Here is a 19,758-nt window from a genome sequence, read left to right on the forward strand (position 1 = left end):
GGCGGAAATACTATTCCGAAATCTTATAGAAAAAAACATCGTTTTTCAGAGAGTTGCATTTATTTATTGGATTGATGTTTTACACCGCACTTAAGGCTAGCGTTATGGTGGGAGAAAACCGGACGATGCCCGGGTGAAACCCAAGACCACACGCAGATTGCCGACAGTCCTCTAAAGTTGGATCGGAGATGCCAGTATGATCTGGATGAAGATTTACAGAATTTTGCACGTAAAAACAAACACATAAATCAGTCTAAGATTCTAAACCGACCATTTATTTTACTTATTTAAAATATTTTAGTGGAAAAAATATCGTGACTGCGATGAAAATTTCATCCAATCAGATTTGTTATAAAGGAAAAAGGAAGAAAAAAAAATCCGGCAAAAAAGAAATCACTCGAAGAGCGTGAGCTGGATTTGAACTCCTGGAGAGCAGCTACAATTACAAACTGTTGTAGTGACGCGATTGTTGTTGTGGCGCGTAAGCTGTCATGGCGGGTAACCGCCCCACAGAGTTGACAGGTGCTGCGGAATGGAGTGAAACGTTGTATCAGTTGAAACAAGCTTTATCTTTAGGAATCACTGAAAGAAGAATATCTGACGAATTCTTTGTTTTCGATCTGCTTAAGGTAAGATTATGGGGCTGAAAAAGTTTGACAGCGTTACTCGATCTTGCGCACATTCCCTGAATTTAAGACTTTAACTGATGACTGGTGAGTAGTGTCACTCACATTTTCGTACGGCGTCATTGAATGCATGGATGTCTTTTCTTTCTCGATGGTGAAAATACGACTGCTGTGCAGACCACCACCGTGTTCTTGGATAACGGCAGAGTGTTGTAGCAGCGTAGCTTGCATCTGTCATTGCGCTAAAATTACATGATGAACTTCAACCCCATGTATGGGACTCCCGATATACATGACACAATCTTAACATCTCTCTTAATGGCCATAATCGTATACAGAAACCCAAGCCGTACTACTAACCCAACATGAGGAGGGTTCCGAGTCCGGAAGTAGTGATCCATCTAAGTATACAGCTTTACATTGTAATTTATTGCGAAATTACTGAAGGAAACAAACCATAAGAATGCAGTAAACGGCAAAAGCACCTGCTGTATTATGACCATGTAAAAATAATTAAGGCAGTTACTGGTTTATTGTACTAAAATATAAATTCTGTATATGAACTGCAGATATTTGTATTATTATGTCACCAGGGTGTGTGTGAAGATGGCGTACAGGAAGTGACCAGAGTCCAGCTGCTTACATTCCTGGAGGAGCATGGGCAACTTCTTATTCAGCAAGACAAGTAGCCACTCAGTTTATCACAAATTCATTACATTTATTGCAGAAACTTTCTTTTTTGTGAAAAGAAATTCTTCCCTTTATATAATTTCAACTCTGAAGGCTCGTAAAGACAATATGGATGTGTGCAAGACTGTGTTAGATGTGATTTTTGTTCGGTAAATTCTAAGAACTATGAATGTAATACTCTAATGCCCATTTTTGTTCGAGATAAATCTGTCTGTATAATCCATTTGGATTCTCATCTGAAAGCTTTAACATTTCTTATTTTGATATTGATAAATCTGTATTTTATTTTTTGCAGTGTTGAGCAAGTTCTGGCCTCCTTACTTGACATATTTCAACAGGGACAGAAAACAGGAACGAGTGGGCCATTTCTGTGTCAAGTGTTGACCACACTGACCACTATACTAGTTGAGTTTGACCAGCTGGTGAGGAGGGTTACTCAATACATTATTTCTGTAATCTGTTAATTAAAAAAACACATGTTTTCATATTATGGCCAAGTGGGTGAGATATACAAATATTGTTGCGACATAAAGGCATTTAATGCACAGGCATGTTTAGTTTTGGAGATTTCTTTCTTGAGATATCTAGCTCCATACCAGGAGCCTGCTCCTCTGTTTTTGAATCCAGCTGTAGGCCCTTGTCAGGTGATTTGTGTGGTGCCTGGCAAAGTACAGTGGTTTCCTCCAAGTTCTCTCAGATTTCCTCCACACATCAAACTGATGTAAAGTGATGTAAAGTAAAGCTGGTTGTACTAAGACACAAAATTGACATGTTTAGCAATGAAATTAAGAAATCAAGCACTGTTTCCACAAGTTGGGAGAGATGCTAGGCTGGTGCTAAGTATGGTCACTAAGTTTAAATTTTTTCTTAGTATTTTGATTGGCATGTTTGTGGCAGTTTCTTTGATAACAAAATAAGTTTGATGTTGAAAGGTGAAATGTATCCTCATCAGTATTTACATCAGTTTTTAGTGTATTATATAACTAAAATATTGTTATGAATATGACTCTTATGTGAAAACATGCTACACGTTAAATAATTGCAGGAGTTGTTAATGTTTTGTTAAATGTTCAATTTGAACCTTGATAAACCTCTGCTTACAGGGTAAGGCTGTTGATATCTGTCAGCGTATATTGGAAACACTGTTAACAATCGTGTCCCAGGTGAATGACACAGCTCAACTTCTCCTCCGCTCTCATGCCTGTTCTTGTCTTCTAGAACTGGAGATTAGCTATCCTGTAAGTATCCTGAAAAAATAAGTTATCATCATCTAAGAATTGAAACTGTATTCATGCAAAGGTATTGCATTGAGCATTTTTTAAATGTGTGCATTGTTAAGTGCTATCAGCCATAGATGAGTGATGATATTTGTTATGACTACTTGTATGTCACAGACACTGTTGAGGAACAAACTAGAGTGCCTGTACAGTGCTGTGAAGGCAGAGAGGAGCTGGCTATATGAAGACTATGTATGCCTGTTGACCTGCGTTCTACAGCATGCCCTGGCTGCCCTGGTTACATCAGGTGACAAGTAAGTGTACTATTATGTGACCAAGGGTCCTTGTTACCACAGGTGACTGGTGAGTGGTTATGTGCCCTGGCAGTCCTGATTACATAGGTGACTTGTCAGTGGTTATGTGCCCTGGCAGCCGTGCTTACCACAGGTGACTGGTGAATGGTTATGTGCCCTGGCCGCCCTGGTTACCACAGGTGACTGGTGAGTGGTTATGTGCCCTGGCAGCCCTGGTTACCACAGGTGACTGGTGAGTGGTTATGTGCCCTGGCAGCCCTGGTTACCACAGGTGACTGGTGAATGGTTATGTGCCCTGGCAGTCCTGGGTACCACAGGTGACTGGTGAATGGTTATGTGCCCTGGCAGCCACAGGTGACTGGTGAATGGTTATGTGCCCTGGCAGCCCTGGTTACCACAGGTGACTGGTGAATGGTTATGTGCCCCGGCAGCCCTGATTACCACAGATGACTGGTGAATGGTTACGTGCCCTGGCAGCCCTGGTTACATAGGTGACTTGTGAGTGGTTATGTGCCCTGGCCACCCTGGTTACCACAGGTGACTGGTGAGTGGTTATGTGCCCTGGCAGCCGTGCTTACCACAGGTAACTGGTGAGTGGTTATGTGCCCTGGCAGCAAAGGTTACCACAGGTGACTGGTGAGTGGTTATGTGCCCTGGCAGCCTAGGTTACCACAGGTGACTGGTGAGTGGTTATGTGCCTTGGCAGCCCTGGTTACCACAGGTGACTGATAAGTAGTTATGTGCCCTGGCAGCCCTGGTTACCACAGGTGACTGGTGAGTGGTTATGTGTCCTGGCAGTCCAGATTACCACAGGTGACTGGTGAGTGGTTATGTGCCCTGCCAGCCCTGGTTACCACAGGTTACTGGTAAGTGGTTGTGTGCCCTGGCAGCCCAGGTTACCACAGGTGACTGGTGAGTGGTTATGTGCCCTGGCAGCCCTGGTTATCACAGGTGACTGGTGATTGGTTATGTGCCCTGGCAGCCCTGGTTACCACAGGTGACTGGTGAGTAGTTATGTGCCCTGGCAGCCTCAGGTAACAGTTAAGCTGTAATGTGCCCTGACAGACCTAATTACTTCAGGGAACAGGTGAGCTTTAATGTGCCCTGACAGACCTAATTAACTCAGGGAAAAGTGTGCTGCAATGTGCCCTGACAGATCTAATTACTTCAGGGAACAGGTGAACTGTAGTGTATGGTGACACACCTGGTTACCTCAGGGAACAGGTGAGCTGTAGTGTATGCTGCACCACCTGGTTACCTTAGGGAACAGGTTAGCTATAATGTACCCTGGCAGACCTAATTACTTCAGGGAACAGGTGAGCTGTAGTGTATGCTGACACACCTGGTTACCATGGGGAACAGGTTAGCTCTAATGTTCCCTGGCAGACCTAATTACCTCAGGGAACAGGTCAGCTGTAATCTGCCCTGGCAGACCTAATTACTTCAGGGAACAGGTAAACTGTAGTGTATGCAGACACACCTGGTTACCTCAGGGAACAGGTGAGCTGTATGTGCACTGGCAGACCTAATTACCTCAGGGAACAGGAGAGCTGTAATGTGCCCTGACAGACCTAATTACTTCAGGGAACAGGTGAACAGTAGTGTATGCTGACACACCTGCTTACCTTAGGGGACAGGTGAGCTGTAATGTGCCCTGACAGACCTAATTACTTCAGGGAACAGGTAAACTGTAGTGTATGCAGACACACCTGGTTACCTCAAGGAACAGGTGAGCTGTATGTGCACTGGCAGACCTAATTACCTCAGGGAACAGGAGAGCTGTAATGTGCCCTGACAGACCTAATTACTTCAGGGAACAGGTGAACAGTAGTGTATGCTGACACACCTGCTTACCTTAGGGGACAGGTGAGCTGTAATGTGCCCTGACAGACCTAATTACTTCAGGGAACAGGTGAGCTGTAGTGTATTCTGACACGTCTGGTCACCTCAAGGAACAGGTGAGCTGTAATGTACCCTGGCAGGCCTGGTTACCTCATGGAATAGGCGAGCTGTAATGTACCCTGGCAGCCCTTGCTGCATGACGGAAGAGGTGAGCTGTGATGTGCCTTGCAGCTCTGGTTACATCAGAGAACAGGTGAGCTGTAATGTGCCCTGATGCTAAGTTTTTTTTTATATTTTTGTAGTGTGACAGATAACAAGCTAACAGATTTGGTGTGTAACAGAAAAGAGGAAATTAAGGTAAGTTGAACCAATGAAAGCTTTAATATTCTGTCTTGACCAATAATGTGTATTATGGATTGGTAATGTCATTTGTGTATGGTATTATCTGACTGCCATACATATATAACAAGATATTCAATCAGTCATTTGCGTCTAATGTTTTCCAGGACTGCCCAGACTTACAGACTCCCTTTTACACTGTGGTAAGTACTACATGTAAATTGTTTTTAAAGTTAAATCATGTTATAATGTATTGAGATTTATATAGTGTACAGTTCTGTAGTGTATTGGAGTCTTTTTGTTGATAAATAATTTATATTGATTTATCGATAAATAGATTTATTTATTTATTTCATAGGAGTTTTACACCAATGTCGAGAATATTTCACTTACAAAATGCGAGCCAGCATTGTGGTTGGTGGAAACCAAGCAAAAGCGGAGGGAAAACCCAAGGTCATCCGTAGGTTGCTGGCAGGTCTTCCTACTTACGACCAGAGAGGAGCTGAACTTGTACTCACAGCACCTGCATTAGTGAGAGGCTTGTGTGTCATTATGCTGGGCTACCATGCTACCCACTAGGCCACACAGGCCTCCAGCAGAATTCAGATTTTCCAGCCATTGTAAAAGATTCAGCTAGTCATAAATACTTATTTTTTACTTCTTTTTTAACAGACAGAAGGTATAAATACTTTTTGTTTTCTTTTAGACTCATTCTGATGACCTCCCGACCTTTAATCCCAGCGTTGAGGCTAAAGAGGTGCTGCAGATTATCTCCCACATCATGGAACACTCTGTCATGTTCACGCCTGCTGGACTCGTCACCGTCGTCACTCAGCTCATAAAGATTGTCACACAGATTCCAGCCTTGTCACCTATTGTGAGTGTTTTGTCTTGCCTTTCATTTATATAAGATATATAGTCCTTCTCTTTATACTTTACATCACTGAACAGTTCATCTACATTTGGATCATATCTAATATTTTAATATCAGCAATCTTTGGGCTAGGTCAAGCAGAATCCAGTGTCCACATGTAACTGTGGGCAGGCAGGTGTCTGCTGCATGGCACTCCAGTGGGATGGTATGGTAAAATGTATTGGTCTATCGATCAACCTGGTACAAGATATCGTCCTTATTCTATTTCTTTGAATGGTTCCCACTTGATGAGATTTTGTTTTGTCAAATCAAAGTACTGGAATGACATTTAAAAACTTGGATATAACGTGAATGATATTTTCTCTGTTTGTTAACCTTTGTTGTCGTTGTAAGATGAGCACCACAAGACTTACCAGAAGTCAATCTGTCTCGTCAGTGTAGCAAATGTGAAGTCCATGTACATGTACTTCTTGATGACTTTGTCAGGTGTTTAAGCCAGTTCTACTGCAGTATCTTCCCACCATGGACCTTTCACTGTTACAACTAGTTCTTACTCTGAAGGTTAGTGATTTTCACTGTAAGGAGTGGCTTCTAAGCTGAAGGTTAGATGTTGTCACTGTTAAAGCCAGTGCTTATACAATGTGTCTCAAGTTGCTTGATTTTCTCTCTCATGTTGTACATTTTTTTTACACCAACAAGGATAGGAAGAAAGGTTGTCACAAACAAAATAAGTTAAAATTTTAAAATAAATATGATTAAAAAATAAGAAAATATTAATAAAAAAAAAAACATATATATAAAAAAAGAATTACAATTACATGTATTTTGTTTGAAGACAGTAATAGTTAGTGTTGTTATCAGTAAAGTTACACATTGATTTGTCTGTTCAAGACTGTTGGCATTATCATGTATAATGTTGTGAAATATCTATATTTGCAGAGAGTATTTAACGGAGTGCTGTTATCTGAGCTAGAAGAGAAGGCCTTACTCCAGCACTTCATGTTTGCACTTAACCATCCAGGTTATGCAGCTGCCCATAGACTGCTAATCTACCAGTGGCTATTTCACTACGACTCTAAAACAGGGGTAATATAGAAAAGACCGTACATATCATATTCCTTCAGGTCATACCTAACATTTTGATACAAGCAATCTTGAGGCTAGGCAAAGAGTGGTCCAGTATCGCTGTATAACCATGTAACTGTGAATGAGCAGTGGATCACCACATCAGTATGATGTCTTCTGTATGACATTCCAGTGAGGCAGCACTGTGAAATGATTTTGCCCTAGGGACCAACCTGGTAAAAGGAGACATAATCATGATAAGACCAGCATAATCGTCAAAGCAACGTTAAACCTCAATCATTCAGTCAATCCGAAATAGTTTAAGAGTTTAATATCCTCTCTCTTGAGGCAAATGCATTTAATGCTTTGTAATAACTGCATAATTAGTTTTGGATTTCCCTATGTAATGTCACCATGATGTGCATGTACACACAGAGATTGCTAATATGGCATAGAACCATAACCATACTTTATCTTCTTGTGTCCAGGTTTCTGAATCTGACCATTTACCTGTGCGCCTGTCTGATCAGAGCTATGATCAGTTGTTCCCTTCAGTCTTTGATGGAGTGGACACTCAGGTGGTCAAACTACGGTCACTCAGTCTGTGTCTGAAGCCAGGTGCTGAATCAGGTAAGGTAGCTTAACAGCTGCTTTGATGTAAATAAGACTAAACTAGACATAACAGAATCAGCAGTGGTGAATAATATGCTAAATGAAAAAGACTTAAAAATAATACACGGACATGAAACAGTTAAAAATATTGCCCTGACATGAATAAAATTAATGGTGGAAAAGAGTAAAAGCGAAAAAGTGCATGAAAACACATAAAACCACATAAAAGAGCCTGCTTGCATATGATAACATTTGAAATGAAAATCTTGATTGTTGAAAATGATGAAAATCAAAAAACAAAATTGCTTTTTTTTCTCTGCCTTGGAGCATGAGGTGCTGAGAAAGTAAATGTGTAAATTTCAAACAAAGTGACACCTCTTATAATTGACTATATGTTGAAATGTACTCATTTGGTGAGCCCTGGTGGTGTGCCCTTTTCCCAGACATGGCCTCAGCTGTCTTAATGAGCAGCCTGGTGAACTTACACAAAACTGTGCAGCACAATGTCAGCGGGAGGGCCACAGTCGCTCTCTTCAGGGTGCTCTTCACCTTCTACAGGCAACACCTGGAGAGCTGTCTACCTCAGGACATCAAACAGTGAGTTACCTGCACAGCCAAGTGACTCTGGATTGAGTGATTGATTGGTGTTTGATCATAATGATGAGAATTACACTAAACTCTTGTTTTAAAACAGCTTTTTGCATTGTCTTTGGCAGATCGTATGTTCAAATCTTCACCATGCTATGTACAGGTGACTGTTTTCTTGGCTATATATTATGGTTAGTGTCATAACAGTTTTGGCATATTTGATGTCATAAATTATTTATTTTTTTGTACTCAAATCACAGTTGGGTTAGATGCTGATAAGGCTGTCGTTGGTTCAGTAGTTTAAGAGGCATGTATAAGAGTAACATCACAAAGTTTGTATGTGAAAAACAACTTCTGATTAGTTTCTTGCAAGGTTTATGTGTACATTCTAACATGGTTATAACGCATTTAAAGAGTCATATAGAAGTTCACATCATTGTTTCAGGTTTATTATTGGGCTGGTGTCTAACTCCATCCAGCTAGTCCCATATGCCATTGACTTCCTAAACTCCCTGACACAACTGCCACAATCCAGGTATGCTCTAAGTAGTGGTTGATTCAAATTGGTGAGTCACAAATGCATAAAGTGGGTTAGCATGTTTCTGGTAGAAAGTGTGAAAGGCCTTGGGGGAAGTTGAACTTTGTGAGAACCTGAAGCAATAGATTTAAAACAGTAACGACATACTGAGAAAGTTTTTGGGGTGAACATTGAAATTCTACATTTTGTACAAGTACAAGTTGTTAAAACAAACGCTGGTATTTTTTTAAGTATATAAAACTTCACCAATATAGAAGTACATGTATAAGTTACTGAAGAGAAACACTTATAATTTTTCTTTGAGGCCTTAATTACAAATGTGAATCTTTTTGACATGTCAGGTATTATAATTTAATATGACACTACAGTGTAAATGGTAGAAAAAGACTTCTTTTTCTCCCCCAACTCCCTGCAACCTCACTCACTCACCTGCCCACCCATCAGTGGTGTACACTTGGAGATACTGAAGGCCTTACACAGACAAGTGGTACAGTCTCCAGCACAGGATGTCACTTCACAGTTAGACTATGTGCTGCAGGTCCTGCAGAAAGCTGCCACAGAGAAGCAAATCAACCCCAAGGTATGTGGATCTACCTGTACATGAATATCATGAGGGAAATCTTTAGGTTCTGGTACATGAAAGCCTGCTCAATGATTCAGGGTTAATTTAGTGTGGTTTATTAAATCATTCTCAAACAGGGAAAGTGTGACCAACTAAAACACAAGATAACAGATTATCTCTGGTGAAATTTGCGAGTAAATGTGGGGGTCAATACATACATATGATATAATAAAAGATAACAAGTGTACATTAAAAGTAAGAATACTGTATGTCACCTATACTAGTAGTTTGGTACATAAAATGTTCTTTCAGAATCACATCAAGCCCTTACAAAGATACTATTGGTGGCAACACTTTAAATTTTTTCTGATAAGAAATTTATCAAGCTTCAAACTCAGCTCTTAAGTGGCCCCTGTAAGGTTGATGAATCAGTCAAAATCAACTATTAAGTGGCTCCTGTAAGGGGACGAATCAGTCAAAATCAACTCCTAAGTGGCCCCTGTAAGGTTGATGAATCAGTCAAAATCAACTCTTAAGTGGCCGCAGTAAGGTGGACGAATCAGTCAAAATCAACTCTTAAGTGGCTGCAGTAAGGTGGATGAATCAGTCAAAATCAACTCTTAAGTGGCTGCTGTAAGGTGGACGAATCAGTCAAAATCAACTCTTAAGTGGCTGCTGTAAGGTGGACGAATCAGTCAAATCAACTATTAAGTGGCTCCTGTAAGGGGAGGAATCAGTCAAAATCAACTCCTAAGTGGCTCCTGTAAGGTGGACGAATCAGTCAAAATCAAGCAAACTGTGCCACTTATTAATTGTTTAACTGTAGGTGTAATACAGTATGTGTTTAGTTCATCTAATAGCGAAATATTTAAACCAAGATTTGTTTTTAACTGGTTGTGAAATAAGAAAACAGTGTTGATTTCAGATTGAAATGTTGTAGTATGAAATTGTAACGCATCTCAGCCAGTGCTTCAGTCTTTATTCTTCCCTTGTTGCTGTAGATGACTTTGAACTTCCTGCAGCGTGTGTTAGAGTGGGCACCACAGTTGCTCCAGGGAAACTGGGTGCATGGGAATGCTGTGCTGGCCGTGGGCAGGAATATACTGCAGCATCACTCCACTGACCTCATCTACAATGGTTAGTTGGCGTGCTATGGTGGCTTTTTGGTGTGCTAGGAATTACTGGATCCAAAATCACCTCTGTAAATACAGACCATACGATAACTATAACTGGTAAAGGCATATGCTGTGGTCTGATGAGGCATTAATGTAAAATTCCATTTATCAATACAACCCATAAATGTAAGATACATATCATTGATAGAAGCATATATTATGAATTAATGGGGCAGCACTGTTAAACCACCTCTATCAATACAGCCCATAACATACATGTAACTATAAATAAAAGAGGCGTATTCTATGACTTGATGGGGCCTCAGTGTAAAATCCCACGTTCATGCGGCTAATACCTTATAATCCTGCAATTGTACTACATGATAACCAGACCCCTTTTTAAACCCATGGGTTCTAGCTTAGCTTTGCAGTGTCACATGCCTTATACACCCTATACATATACAGTGGCATCGACTGGAAGCAGTACGGCCACTTTTCATTAAAAAAAAATTGTAAAAAATAAATAAATAAAATACATCAAAAGTAATGTCGAAACAAATTTAATGACGACCAACAAAATGAAGGCCAATGCTCGCACTTGAGCAATATAAACTGTTAAGCACATAAAACTACTTAAGAAAACTAGGATTTCCTCGCACCTCCAGCCATCTAGCATCTGAAAGCTTCAGGGACACAGGTGGCCTCTGTTCCCTCATCTTTTGTTCTGGGATAGTCGACTGATGCCGATGCCACTTTCAAATTGCTTCTGAGGTGCTTGATCTACCAATGTTCTTCTGAGAAAAAATTAAATTCATTTAAAGTTTGTTTACATTGCTTAATTACTGTATCATTTCAGAGTTGGGTCGGCTGTTCCATTCCATGATGACAACATATGACGATGTAGATATAAAGGACAGGGCGAGGTTTTACTATGCCTTGTTGACTGGGGCTTCAGATGAGAAGGTGAGCTGGTTTTGTTATCTCTCCAGGTAGATTTGTCATATGTACACCTGCAGACTGTAGTAACTGTTGATGATTCATCAACCCTGCACATCAATCAGGAGTGTGTAAAATCTGATTGGCAGGTACCTTATGCTTGTATCTTAGTGTATAGATGATTTGTGATCCAACTGCAGAGAAATCAGAATCAAATTTGAGACAGAAATCAAGTTTGGCAGGGGATGATTTTGAGAAATCATTTAACCTGTGAGGTGTTGTTGCCTGCAAATTAATCTTGTTTATATATTTACGTGAACACACTGCTTAATTTGTCAAATGTCTAAGATATGTATGTATATGTATAAAACAGGGATTGTTATAGGACACATTTTGGGGTTACAGCTGGTAAGCATGTGAGAAAGGTATATTCTTGCTATTCTTAAAGTGAGCAGCTTGGTCGCCGTTGATGAGGGAAACATTTAGTTCTATTTCTTTCAGATAGGACTGGTACTCACAAATTCAACAGCAAAGAACGGCACCTCCAACAGTAGTCTACAGAGTATAGTGGCAGGTAAAATAGTGGTTCATTTGTAAGTAAATTAATTGATCGACTGATCAGATATGGTCTGATTTATTATATGCTGTGTGTAAAGTTGTTAGTTGTGTAGTTAGTTGTTAGGATGTACTTTACAACTTATAGACTCTAACTTCGTCCTTGCATGTATATATCAAGTACGCTCCTGTGCCTGAAATTTTTTTTACACATTCACAGCTGTTATTATACGGGTAAATACTGGTACTAATTCATATACATGTATTGTATCTCCTATTGTTGACATATTTTTCACAATCACTTAGATTATATTTAGATGCACATTAAATATAAATATATTTTCAGAATGTGTGTCTTGTTACATACAACCTAGCTGAATAGCTCTAAAACTTAATCATGTCACTGATTGTGTATTGCAAGGCATTGTTGGTAAAAGACGGGTTCACATCTTGTACATGTAGCTATGGTATCTGACATCATTTCTCTGAGTGTCGGCTGGAGAAAGATTTTATGTACAGTGACACCTTCATGACCTTTGTAGAGACTAGTACTACTAATGACAGCACATATCAGTTAACAGGTGGCATGCTAACCGCCAAATTTAAGCAGCTCCAGAAAAACATACATCATACTGTAGAAACCAGATCTTATGATCATAAGTCCACCAAGTTCTGCCTGATTTGTTCCCATCACAGCGCTGGGCGCCGTTTTGTCAGTGAAATACAGCATAAAACACCAATGAAATAAATAAATCAAATGGAAATGGCGCATTAACATCTTCTGTTACTTCTCTTTTTTTTGTCGGAATGCACCAGAGTAAGAATGTAGTGACCTGGTTGTGGGTTAAGGCTATTTATTCATTGTTTGTATAGTCTTGTAAAAGAATGACTGATATATCTATTTCCCTTATCCAAAGACAATGACAGTCATCGCTTAAGGAAATATTGAGCTACTGTAATATGGGTAAATGTTCCTTTACAAATAACAGTCTGGGTAATAAGCTATGTGTATATATTTACAGGACCGGGGGGCTTCCTCAATCAGACAACACTTACAGAACTGGAGAAATCACCTGTAACATGGACCAGGTGTGTGTTACTGAAACAACTCCTTCATTTACTCCTTATAAAGTTATGTGTTCGAATGAAAGAGCTTTTTTTTTTAAAAACATGCAATGTCTGCCTTTTTAATTAGCTTAATTCTTCACCTTTTTTAACCACCACTGTAACCCATATTTTTAAACATTCTGAGAGAACTAAGGGGTGTGGAAAATTATTTGCACAGTTTTATGAAGCTTGTTTCCTTTTTGGCATCATTTTCATAATAATTGCATGCATACATTCCACTGGAAAAAGTGGCCGGTGGTTGAAAAGGTGGAAGATTTACAGTAAACTGTCATTGATGTTAGAGAGTTTTTTTCATGAGTAGGCTAGTTACAACAGATTTACCAAACTACTGATTTCTGGGTAACATTTCGAAACGTGTATATGTATATGATAATACTCATACATGTTTGTCTCACTGTAGACTGACCCAGCGTTACAAATGGACACCACAGCCGCCGGCCATCAGTCAGGATTCTGTCACACAACGTGCAGGTTTGTGTCGTAAACATGTCGGGTGTTTAAAAGACTTAGATATTGATAGGTTAAAATTGTAGTGTGTGGAAATTGGTATCTCTTTTTGTCTGTCTAAGAACAGAAAGGGGCTTGGAAACATAAATCAGAATAATATTCTTTGCTGTTTATGAAAACTAAGGATTTTCTTTGCCAGTGGTTCTGATTATATGATTGTCTTGTCATTTCCATGTGACACTGGATCTTCTTAATTCCTAATCCTGTATCTCAACCTTACTATTCACAGATCCTGTCAGGTTATACCTAGAACAGCTTGACATGCATTCACCCGTCCTGGAGTTCAACTTTCAGCTAAGAATGGTAAGCCTAATGTATAGTAATTATTAATTTTCTTTATTCAATAACTGTAATAAAAATATAAAGCCAAACAGAATCCACAAAACTTAATAATGCCATTTTATTACAGAAATCCACTCAGTACATGTTGTGCATTGTTAACTTCCTGTTAGGATGTTAAAATCTCTTAATTGATTGACTTTTTAAATGTTCAATATAAACATGAACAAAATGGAAACTTGAACTTGACTTTATGAATATCCTTGATGGTCGTGGGTTTCCTCTGGGCTCTGCCCGGTTTCCTCTTGCCCTTATGCTGGTTGCCATCGTATAAGCGAACTATATGTATTCTTGAGTACCGCATGAAACACCAATCAATCAGATAAATAAATAAATATAAAACAGAAATCTATAGAATCATGAAATGAACATTTTCAGCCTTATGTAAGGAAGTTTTTACAGTAGCCTGAAAATTATTTTTTTGTCTTGCACAGGTGGACATTTGTGATTTTGACCAACTTTTAGCTGTTACCATTGAAATAGAGACGAATTCCAACTGTGAACCTGTTAAAGGTACATTGTATGTCTTATGAAGATACTATGAAATAATAGTAAACATAGTAAACATGACTTAATGAGTTATTTATTTATTTATTTGATTGTTCTTTGCCATACACAAGAATTTTGCTATGATTTAATGATGTTCTGGTAATCGTATGCTAAACTGTGTAAGGCGTATGTTTATTAAAGTTTCTGTAGTCTGTAAAGTTGGTAATTGTTTCAGCTAATTCTTAAGTTTCCATTCTGCAGATCTTATTTTGATAACAGTACATGTATATGTGATTATTCCTTGTATATTATTTGTAGATGTCCATCTCTCCTGTTTGCTACCCTCTGGTGAGTTTAGTGACTTTTGTGAGGGAAAGCACTGTATTGACACTTCATACCACCAACTGATACAATGAAAGAATGTAGATTATCAAATTTTAGCAGTAGAGTACATATGTGCTAAGATATAAATATTTACATTTTAGATACATTGTATTTTATTTTGGTCATGAATGTTAGCCTGAGTATGTTTTCCAGTGCATGGGTTATGAGTCAGTTTCAACTAAAATCAAAGTTTCATTTCATTCATTTTAAAGAAATTTTATTACTCTCAAAACATTTCAGCTGGCACCCCAGTTATAGCACTTTTAAAATTTAAACCCATATATATAATTAATGTATGAAAGTCATGGCATTACAGTATGTACTTATTAAGATAAATATATTCATATTTTTTGGCATCATACAAAGACAGTATCATACTAGAAAAGAAATGTGTTGATTCATAACCAGAAAAATTTGAGGTTTTCAGGTGATATGGCCACCAGTAGCTAAAGACTATCACCAGCATTTATAAAAGCAGCTATTATACATGCCTAAATAAAAATTGTAGCATAATTTGAAATAACTGTCAAACACTAGTGGTGAAATATGATATGGTGCATAGTAATTATATTCATCATGCAAATAATCCTCCTGTGTTCAGTTTGCTATCAAAACTAAACTACATAATTTGTGTTAGTACATGTATCTCTCACCTTTTTTGATTCGAGAAAGGTTAAGAAGGAAAAAGGAAGTATACATGTGTATATGAATTGAGACCATGTGGGGTGATCTACAAGGTTCATGACATTTAGAGTATGGCACATTATGAATAGACTTTAATGCAGATCATCTGGTTTATTTCAGAAGAGAAGAGTTTCACTGTTGATTTGATTCCAAAACTGCCATTACCAATGTCTTATCCAGCAAGGTTATCATCTTTTCATTGTTCAGAATCCATGCAATTACTCAAAATCGGTTGTCATGCCTGAAAGTATTACCAATGTGTCTCATGTCCTTATTATGAAATCATGAGAAAAATAAAGTAGGCTGCTAAATACTCAAAAATTCTCTGTAAACCGTTTTGTTAATTCTTTTAATTCATTGAATTTAATAATTTAAAACCAAGGTTATATTTATAAGAGAGATCAGTAAAAGTATGTTCGATAATTCCATGAAATGTATTCATTTTTTGTAGGTTTATTGTTTCATTGAACTAAACAGTTATTTTATAGGTTCAATATTTAAGTTAATGACACAGTATTAAATTTAAAAGTTAAACCCGTTTTGGCATATTTGTTATACATTGTAATAATAATGATGCCCCTTCCCCCCAAGTGTTCTCCGCCTGATAACTGTTTTGACAGTCTACACATCCGCCTCACTAACTCTGGCTGTTCTAGCTCATTAGCTATCAGACTAACTGATTGAGCCTCATCTTTCAATTCATTTTTACACCTGAAAACGAAGGCTGAAAAACTTATTTTGTATATTCCTACAATTTAGAACATGCCATAAAGTAATTGAACAGCGCGAGAAGTATTTTATATCAGAAATCCTTTAAAAAGCTGTAATTTCGAGATTGTATTTGAACCCATCCTTACTGTAATCTTTGCTATGTGAAATTCAAGTTGTTAGAATGAAGGTTGATATTTTCTGCATTATAGAGTGATGTTTACCTCCCCTGACAGTCGCACCTACTCCTGTCAACTTGAGCCTGTGGACGTTAGATTCGAGGACTATTTTGTTCCTGTACCGATCACACTTTGTACTGACACTGACCCAGAACTGTTCTTCAACAGACTGTGGACAGATACTTTACTGGACAAAGTAACGAGTGACAAGTAAGTTGTCCTACTGATTGCTGCTGTTAACATTGTTAATCTTTCACACGGCCAAATGTGTTAAAGTCACCAAGGTCAGGGGAGGTAACTCTTTAATCCAAAATCTTCATGGCCTGTATTGTTTCCACTCTAATTCAACTCCAGGCATCGACCACTGTAGTTGTGATTATAGGTATATTTCATTGCACAGATGCGTGTCTATGTTAGTTCTTGTGTGAATGGACAAAGAATTAATTGCATGTTTAAGTTTAGAACACATTGTTCTTGCTCTAAATGGAAATAATTTTAGATATTTGCCGATGGTCCCTTAAAACATTGCATCGGAAGTGCAGTATTCCAAAATATATGACCAGTTCTCGTCATGGGTGTATACATTGATAAAACAAAAATTGTTAGAAGTAGAAGTAAATGGCATGGGCTGCGTCCATTGAAATATTTTTTGCCTGGGTCTACTGTTGTATTTTTTAAACGTGCTTCAGTGTTGACAGTGTCATGGGAAGCTCAGTAGTTGGAGACGTATGGCATTATGTGTTAAGTTTTGTCCACCTGTTAAGACGTTTGTCACAGTAGGATTAATTTCTTACCTGTCAGCCCTTCGGGGCTTGACAAGACATGATGACATTGGGATATGATTCGTATGAATTAAATTCCTCAGAGACCTCAGGATTGCAACCCTTTGGATCTCTTGTCTGACTCTCTACTGTGACTCGAAAAGGCATGTGGTTGGAAGGTACAAGATCTGGGAGAATGTTCATTGAGATGTGTGTCTTGAAAGCGTGTGTATTATTTGTCTTGCATGAAACATCTTGTAGACGGACCTTTTTCTTTTCGCACTGTTTGCGGGTCGATAGTTTGTCCGGCTTTTTAAATGGTTTTTTTTAATTGTTGACTTTGACATAACCTTTAGTTGGATGGCTCAAACCGGTTGTGGATATTTATTGCAGAAGCACAACTTTCATAATGGTTGTTGTATTGTCTGTTTTTTATGACAGGTAACATCAGTTAGGCCCTGTTTGCGTTGTTCATGTGTTGTTTATATTCTCTTCCAGTACATCTGGTGAAAGGGGAGTTCAGTCTGTTTACTCACCCAAGTTTGGAATGGAGAAAATGGAGAAAATTTTATGCGGAAAACTGAAGCCGTTCGTCATAAATTCTAATTCAGGTAAGTACATATTTGATAAATATATTTGTGTCTCTGTTAGTAGGAAGAATATAATGATTTATTTAATATTCATTTTGGGAATTGTTGTCTGCTTGATTTATTTATTTGATTGGTATTTTACGTCGTCCTGAAGAATATTTCACATATAAGACGGCGGACAGCATTATCCTGGGAGGAAACCAGACGGAGCCTTTAGATACCCATATTGAACCGCAATTTCCTGGCACACCTTCCCACGTATGACTGGAGAGGAAGACAGCATGAGCTGGACTTGAACTCACAGCGACAGAGGCCCCGTTTTCTGTTTGGTATAGATATGTAATTTGGTTTATTTGTGTTAAATGTCCTGACAACACACCATTTTGAGTGATTCAAGACCAGTGACGTCTAATAAATAATACAGTTAACATCACTGCAATTTTTGTTGCCTAATTCTGCCTAATCCATGGTGCTAGGGGCGTGTAAATTGCTGCTATTGAAGCATTTACATGGACAATTGGAATAAAACCCAGAGGTAAACTGACAGGGCCGTACTTCACCGGTTACGTGTGATCATTTGCCAGTTATTACACTGTCGTCGCTGCTCTAGGTTTACTCTCTATCCTGTAGTCTCTTATATTTCTAATTTTAATGTGTTTCAAAACCTGAAACTAAACATTACTTTTATTACTGTATTTTTAGATACCCATGTACATCGTGTGGCCATCCTCTCAAAACCTGAAACTAAACATTACTTTTATTACTGTATTTTTAGATACCCATGTACATCGTGTGGCCATCCTCTCAAAACCTGAAACTAAACATTACTTTTATTACTGTATTTTTAGATACCCATGTACATCGTGTGGCCATCCTCTTACCTGTCCACCATCACCTGCTAATGAAGATTGAACCTGTGGACGGGAGAGTGATCATACACACTGCCACGGATCTCTGGGAAATTTTGGGGGTTTTACAGACGTTTTTAGACAATTTACACGACGAGGGTACTGGAGATCATTCTTGATGTTGAATTGAAATGTTCAAATAACACTGAATCACTGGATTCAATAGTTTCCTTCACAGGCATGTGTGACATGCAGTGTTTGAAATCCAATCATCCATTCTTCTACTTCATCTTTTTTTGTATTTATGCAAGGATTCGCTAACAAAGATGGCGTCCATCACTGAAAGAGATTCGTTTTCATCCGAGCGTCATGCTTGAGTAAGTTAAATGAAGACAACAATAATGATTTAGTGGACAGGAGGTTAAGAAAGACGGATGAAATAAGGAATATGGAAATAAGGAAGGATGAAGACAAGAATAGATCACGCACTCATCACTTTACCGAAAAAAAGCATTTATTGACAAGACTATATGTAACAATCATGTAAAAGATATATAAAATTAAAAGTGTCCATTGGAATGTGTTATATTTATCTGTAACTCATGTGTATGTACATGGTCTTTATGTGATACAAGTAAGTATATGATTGTCAATGCAACTCAGGAAAGATTTCGTAATGTCAGGATCCTGGCAGTCCTGAACGTTGTTACGGGCTCTCGGTGGCAAGGTCAAGGTGGTGTGTCAGGTACCTAACAAACGGCATTGATGGAAACCGAGCACCTGCAAACCTCACTGTCATTGTATACACTAAACAGTATTCAGTACAGGACTCAACGCCAATGAATTAAAGAAGTGCAAGCAATGTTGACATTCCACGGACGGTGGGACAATCTTTCAATACACCGTTAATTCAATGCGTTGGATCCAAAGAACCATAGTACCTGTATATGCAAATGGAATAATGGGATAGGAAACGCAATATTGTGTGATGGGCTCATTATAAAGCCGTGCCATTCCTCTCGGAAACAAAAGCAGTGGAGTTGTGACAAAAAACTGCCACGATTCGACTGATGTAATGTGATACTGATTGCGTGTTCCCGATTGTAATAAAACTTTCTGATGGTATGAGCGTTCCTCCTCACATGATTAAAACTCAATGATGATATAGGCGTTCTGCCTCACACGATTTAAACCCAGTGAGCTTTCCTCCTCACACGATTAAAACCCACTGATGGTGTGAGCTTTCCTCCTCACACGATTAAAACCCA

The 19,758-nt window shown here is 38.6% G+C and overlaps 1 protein-coding gene and 1 non-coding gene across 2 annotated transcripts; both read left to right on the forward strand.

The window, feature by feature from the left end:
- Positions 1-491: 491 nt before the first annotated feature.
- On the forward strand, positions 492-19,320 carry LOC135473590 (AP-5 complex subunit beta-1-like). The gene is made up of 26 exons (XM_064753449.1): positions 492-629; positions 1,220-1,311; positions 1,612-1,738; positions 2,420-2,554; positions 2,711-2,847; positions 4,992-5,046; positions 5,196-5,231; positions 5,735-5,905; positions 6,389-6,463; positions 6,842-6,988; positions 7,456-7,597; positions 8,023-8,176; positions 8,613-8,702; positions 9,150-9,285; positions 10,269-10,404; positions 11,239-11,345; positions 11,820-11,892; positions 12,896-12,962; positions 13,402-13,472; positions 13,738-13,811; positions 14,282-14,360; positions 14,655-14,684; positions 15,525-15,588; positions 16,325-16,501; positions 17,551-17,663; positions 18,491-19,320. The coding sequence occupies exons 1-26, from the start codon at positions 492-494 to the stop codon at positions 18,667-18,669; spliced, it is 2,805 nt and encodes a 934-aa protein (XP_064609519.1). The 3' UTR covers positions 18,670-19,320.
- Positions 17,062-17,195, forward strand: LOC135474499 (U8 small nucleolar RNA). The gene has a single exon (XR_010444975.1). It is a non-coding gene; the product is annotated as a U8 small nucleolar RNA (small nucleolar RNA).
- Positions 19,321-19,758: the final 438 nt, after the last annotated feature.

The sequence above is a fragment of the Liolophura sinensis genome, chromosome 8 (assembly GCF_032854445.1).
Source record: "Liolophura sinensis isolate JHLJ2023 chromosome 8, CUHK_Ljap_v2, whole genome shotgun sequence".
Taxonomy (NCBI): Eukaryota; Metazoa; Mollusca; class Polyplacophora; order Chitonida; family Chitonidae; genus Liolophura; species Liolophura sinensis.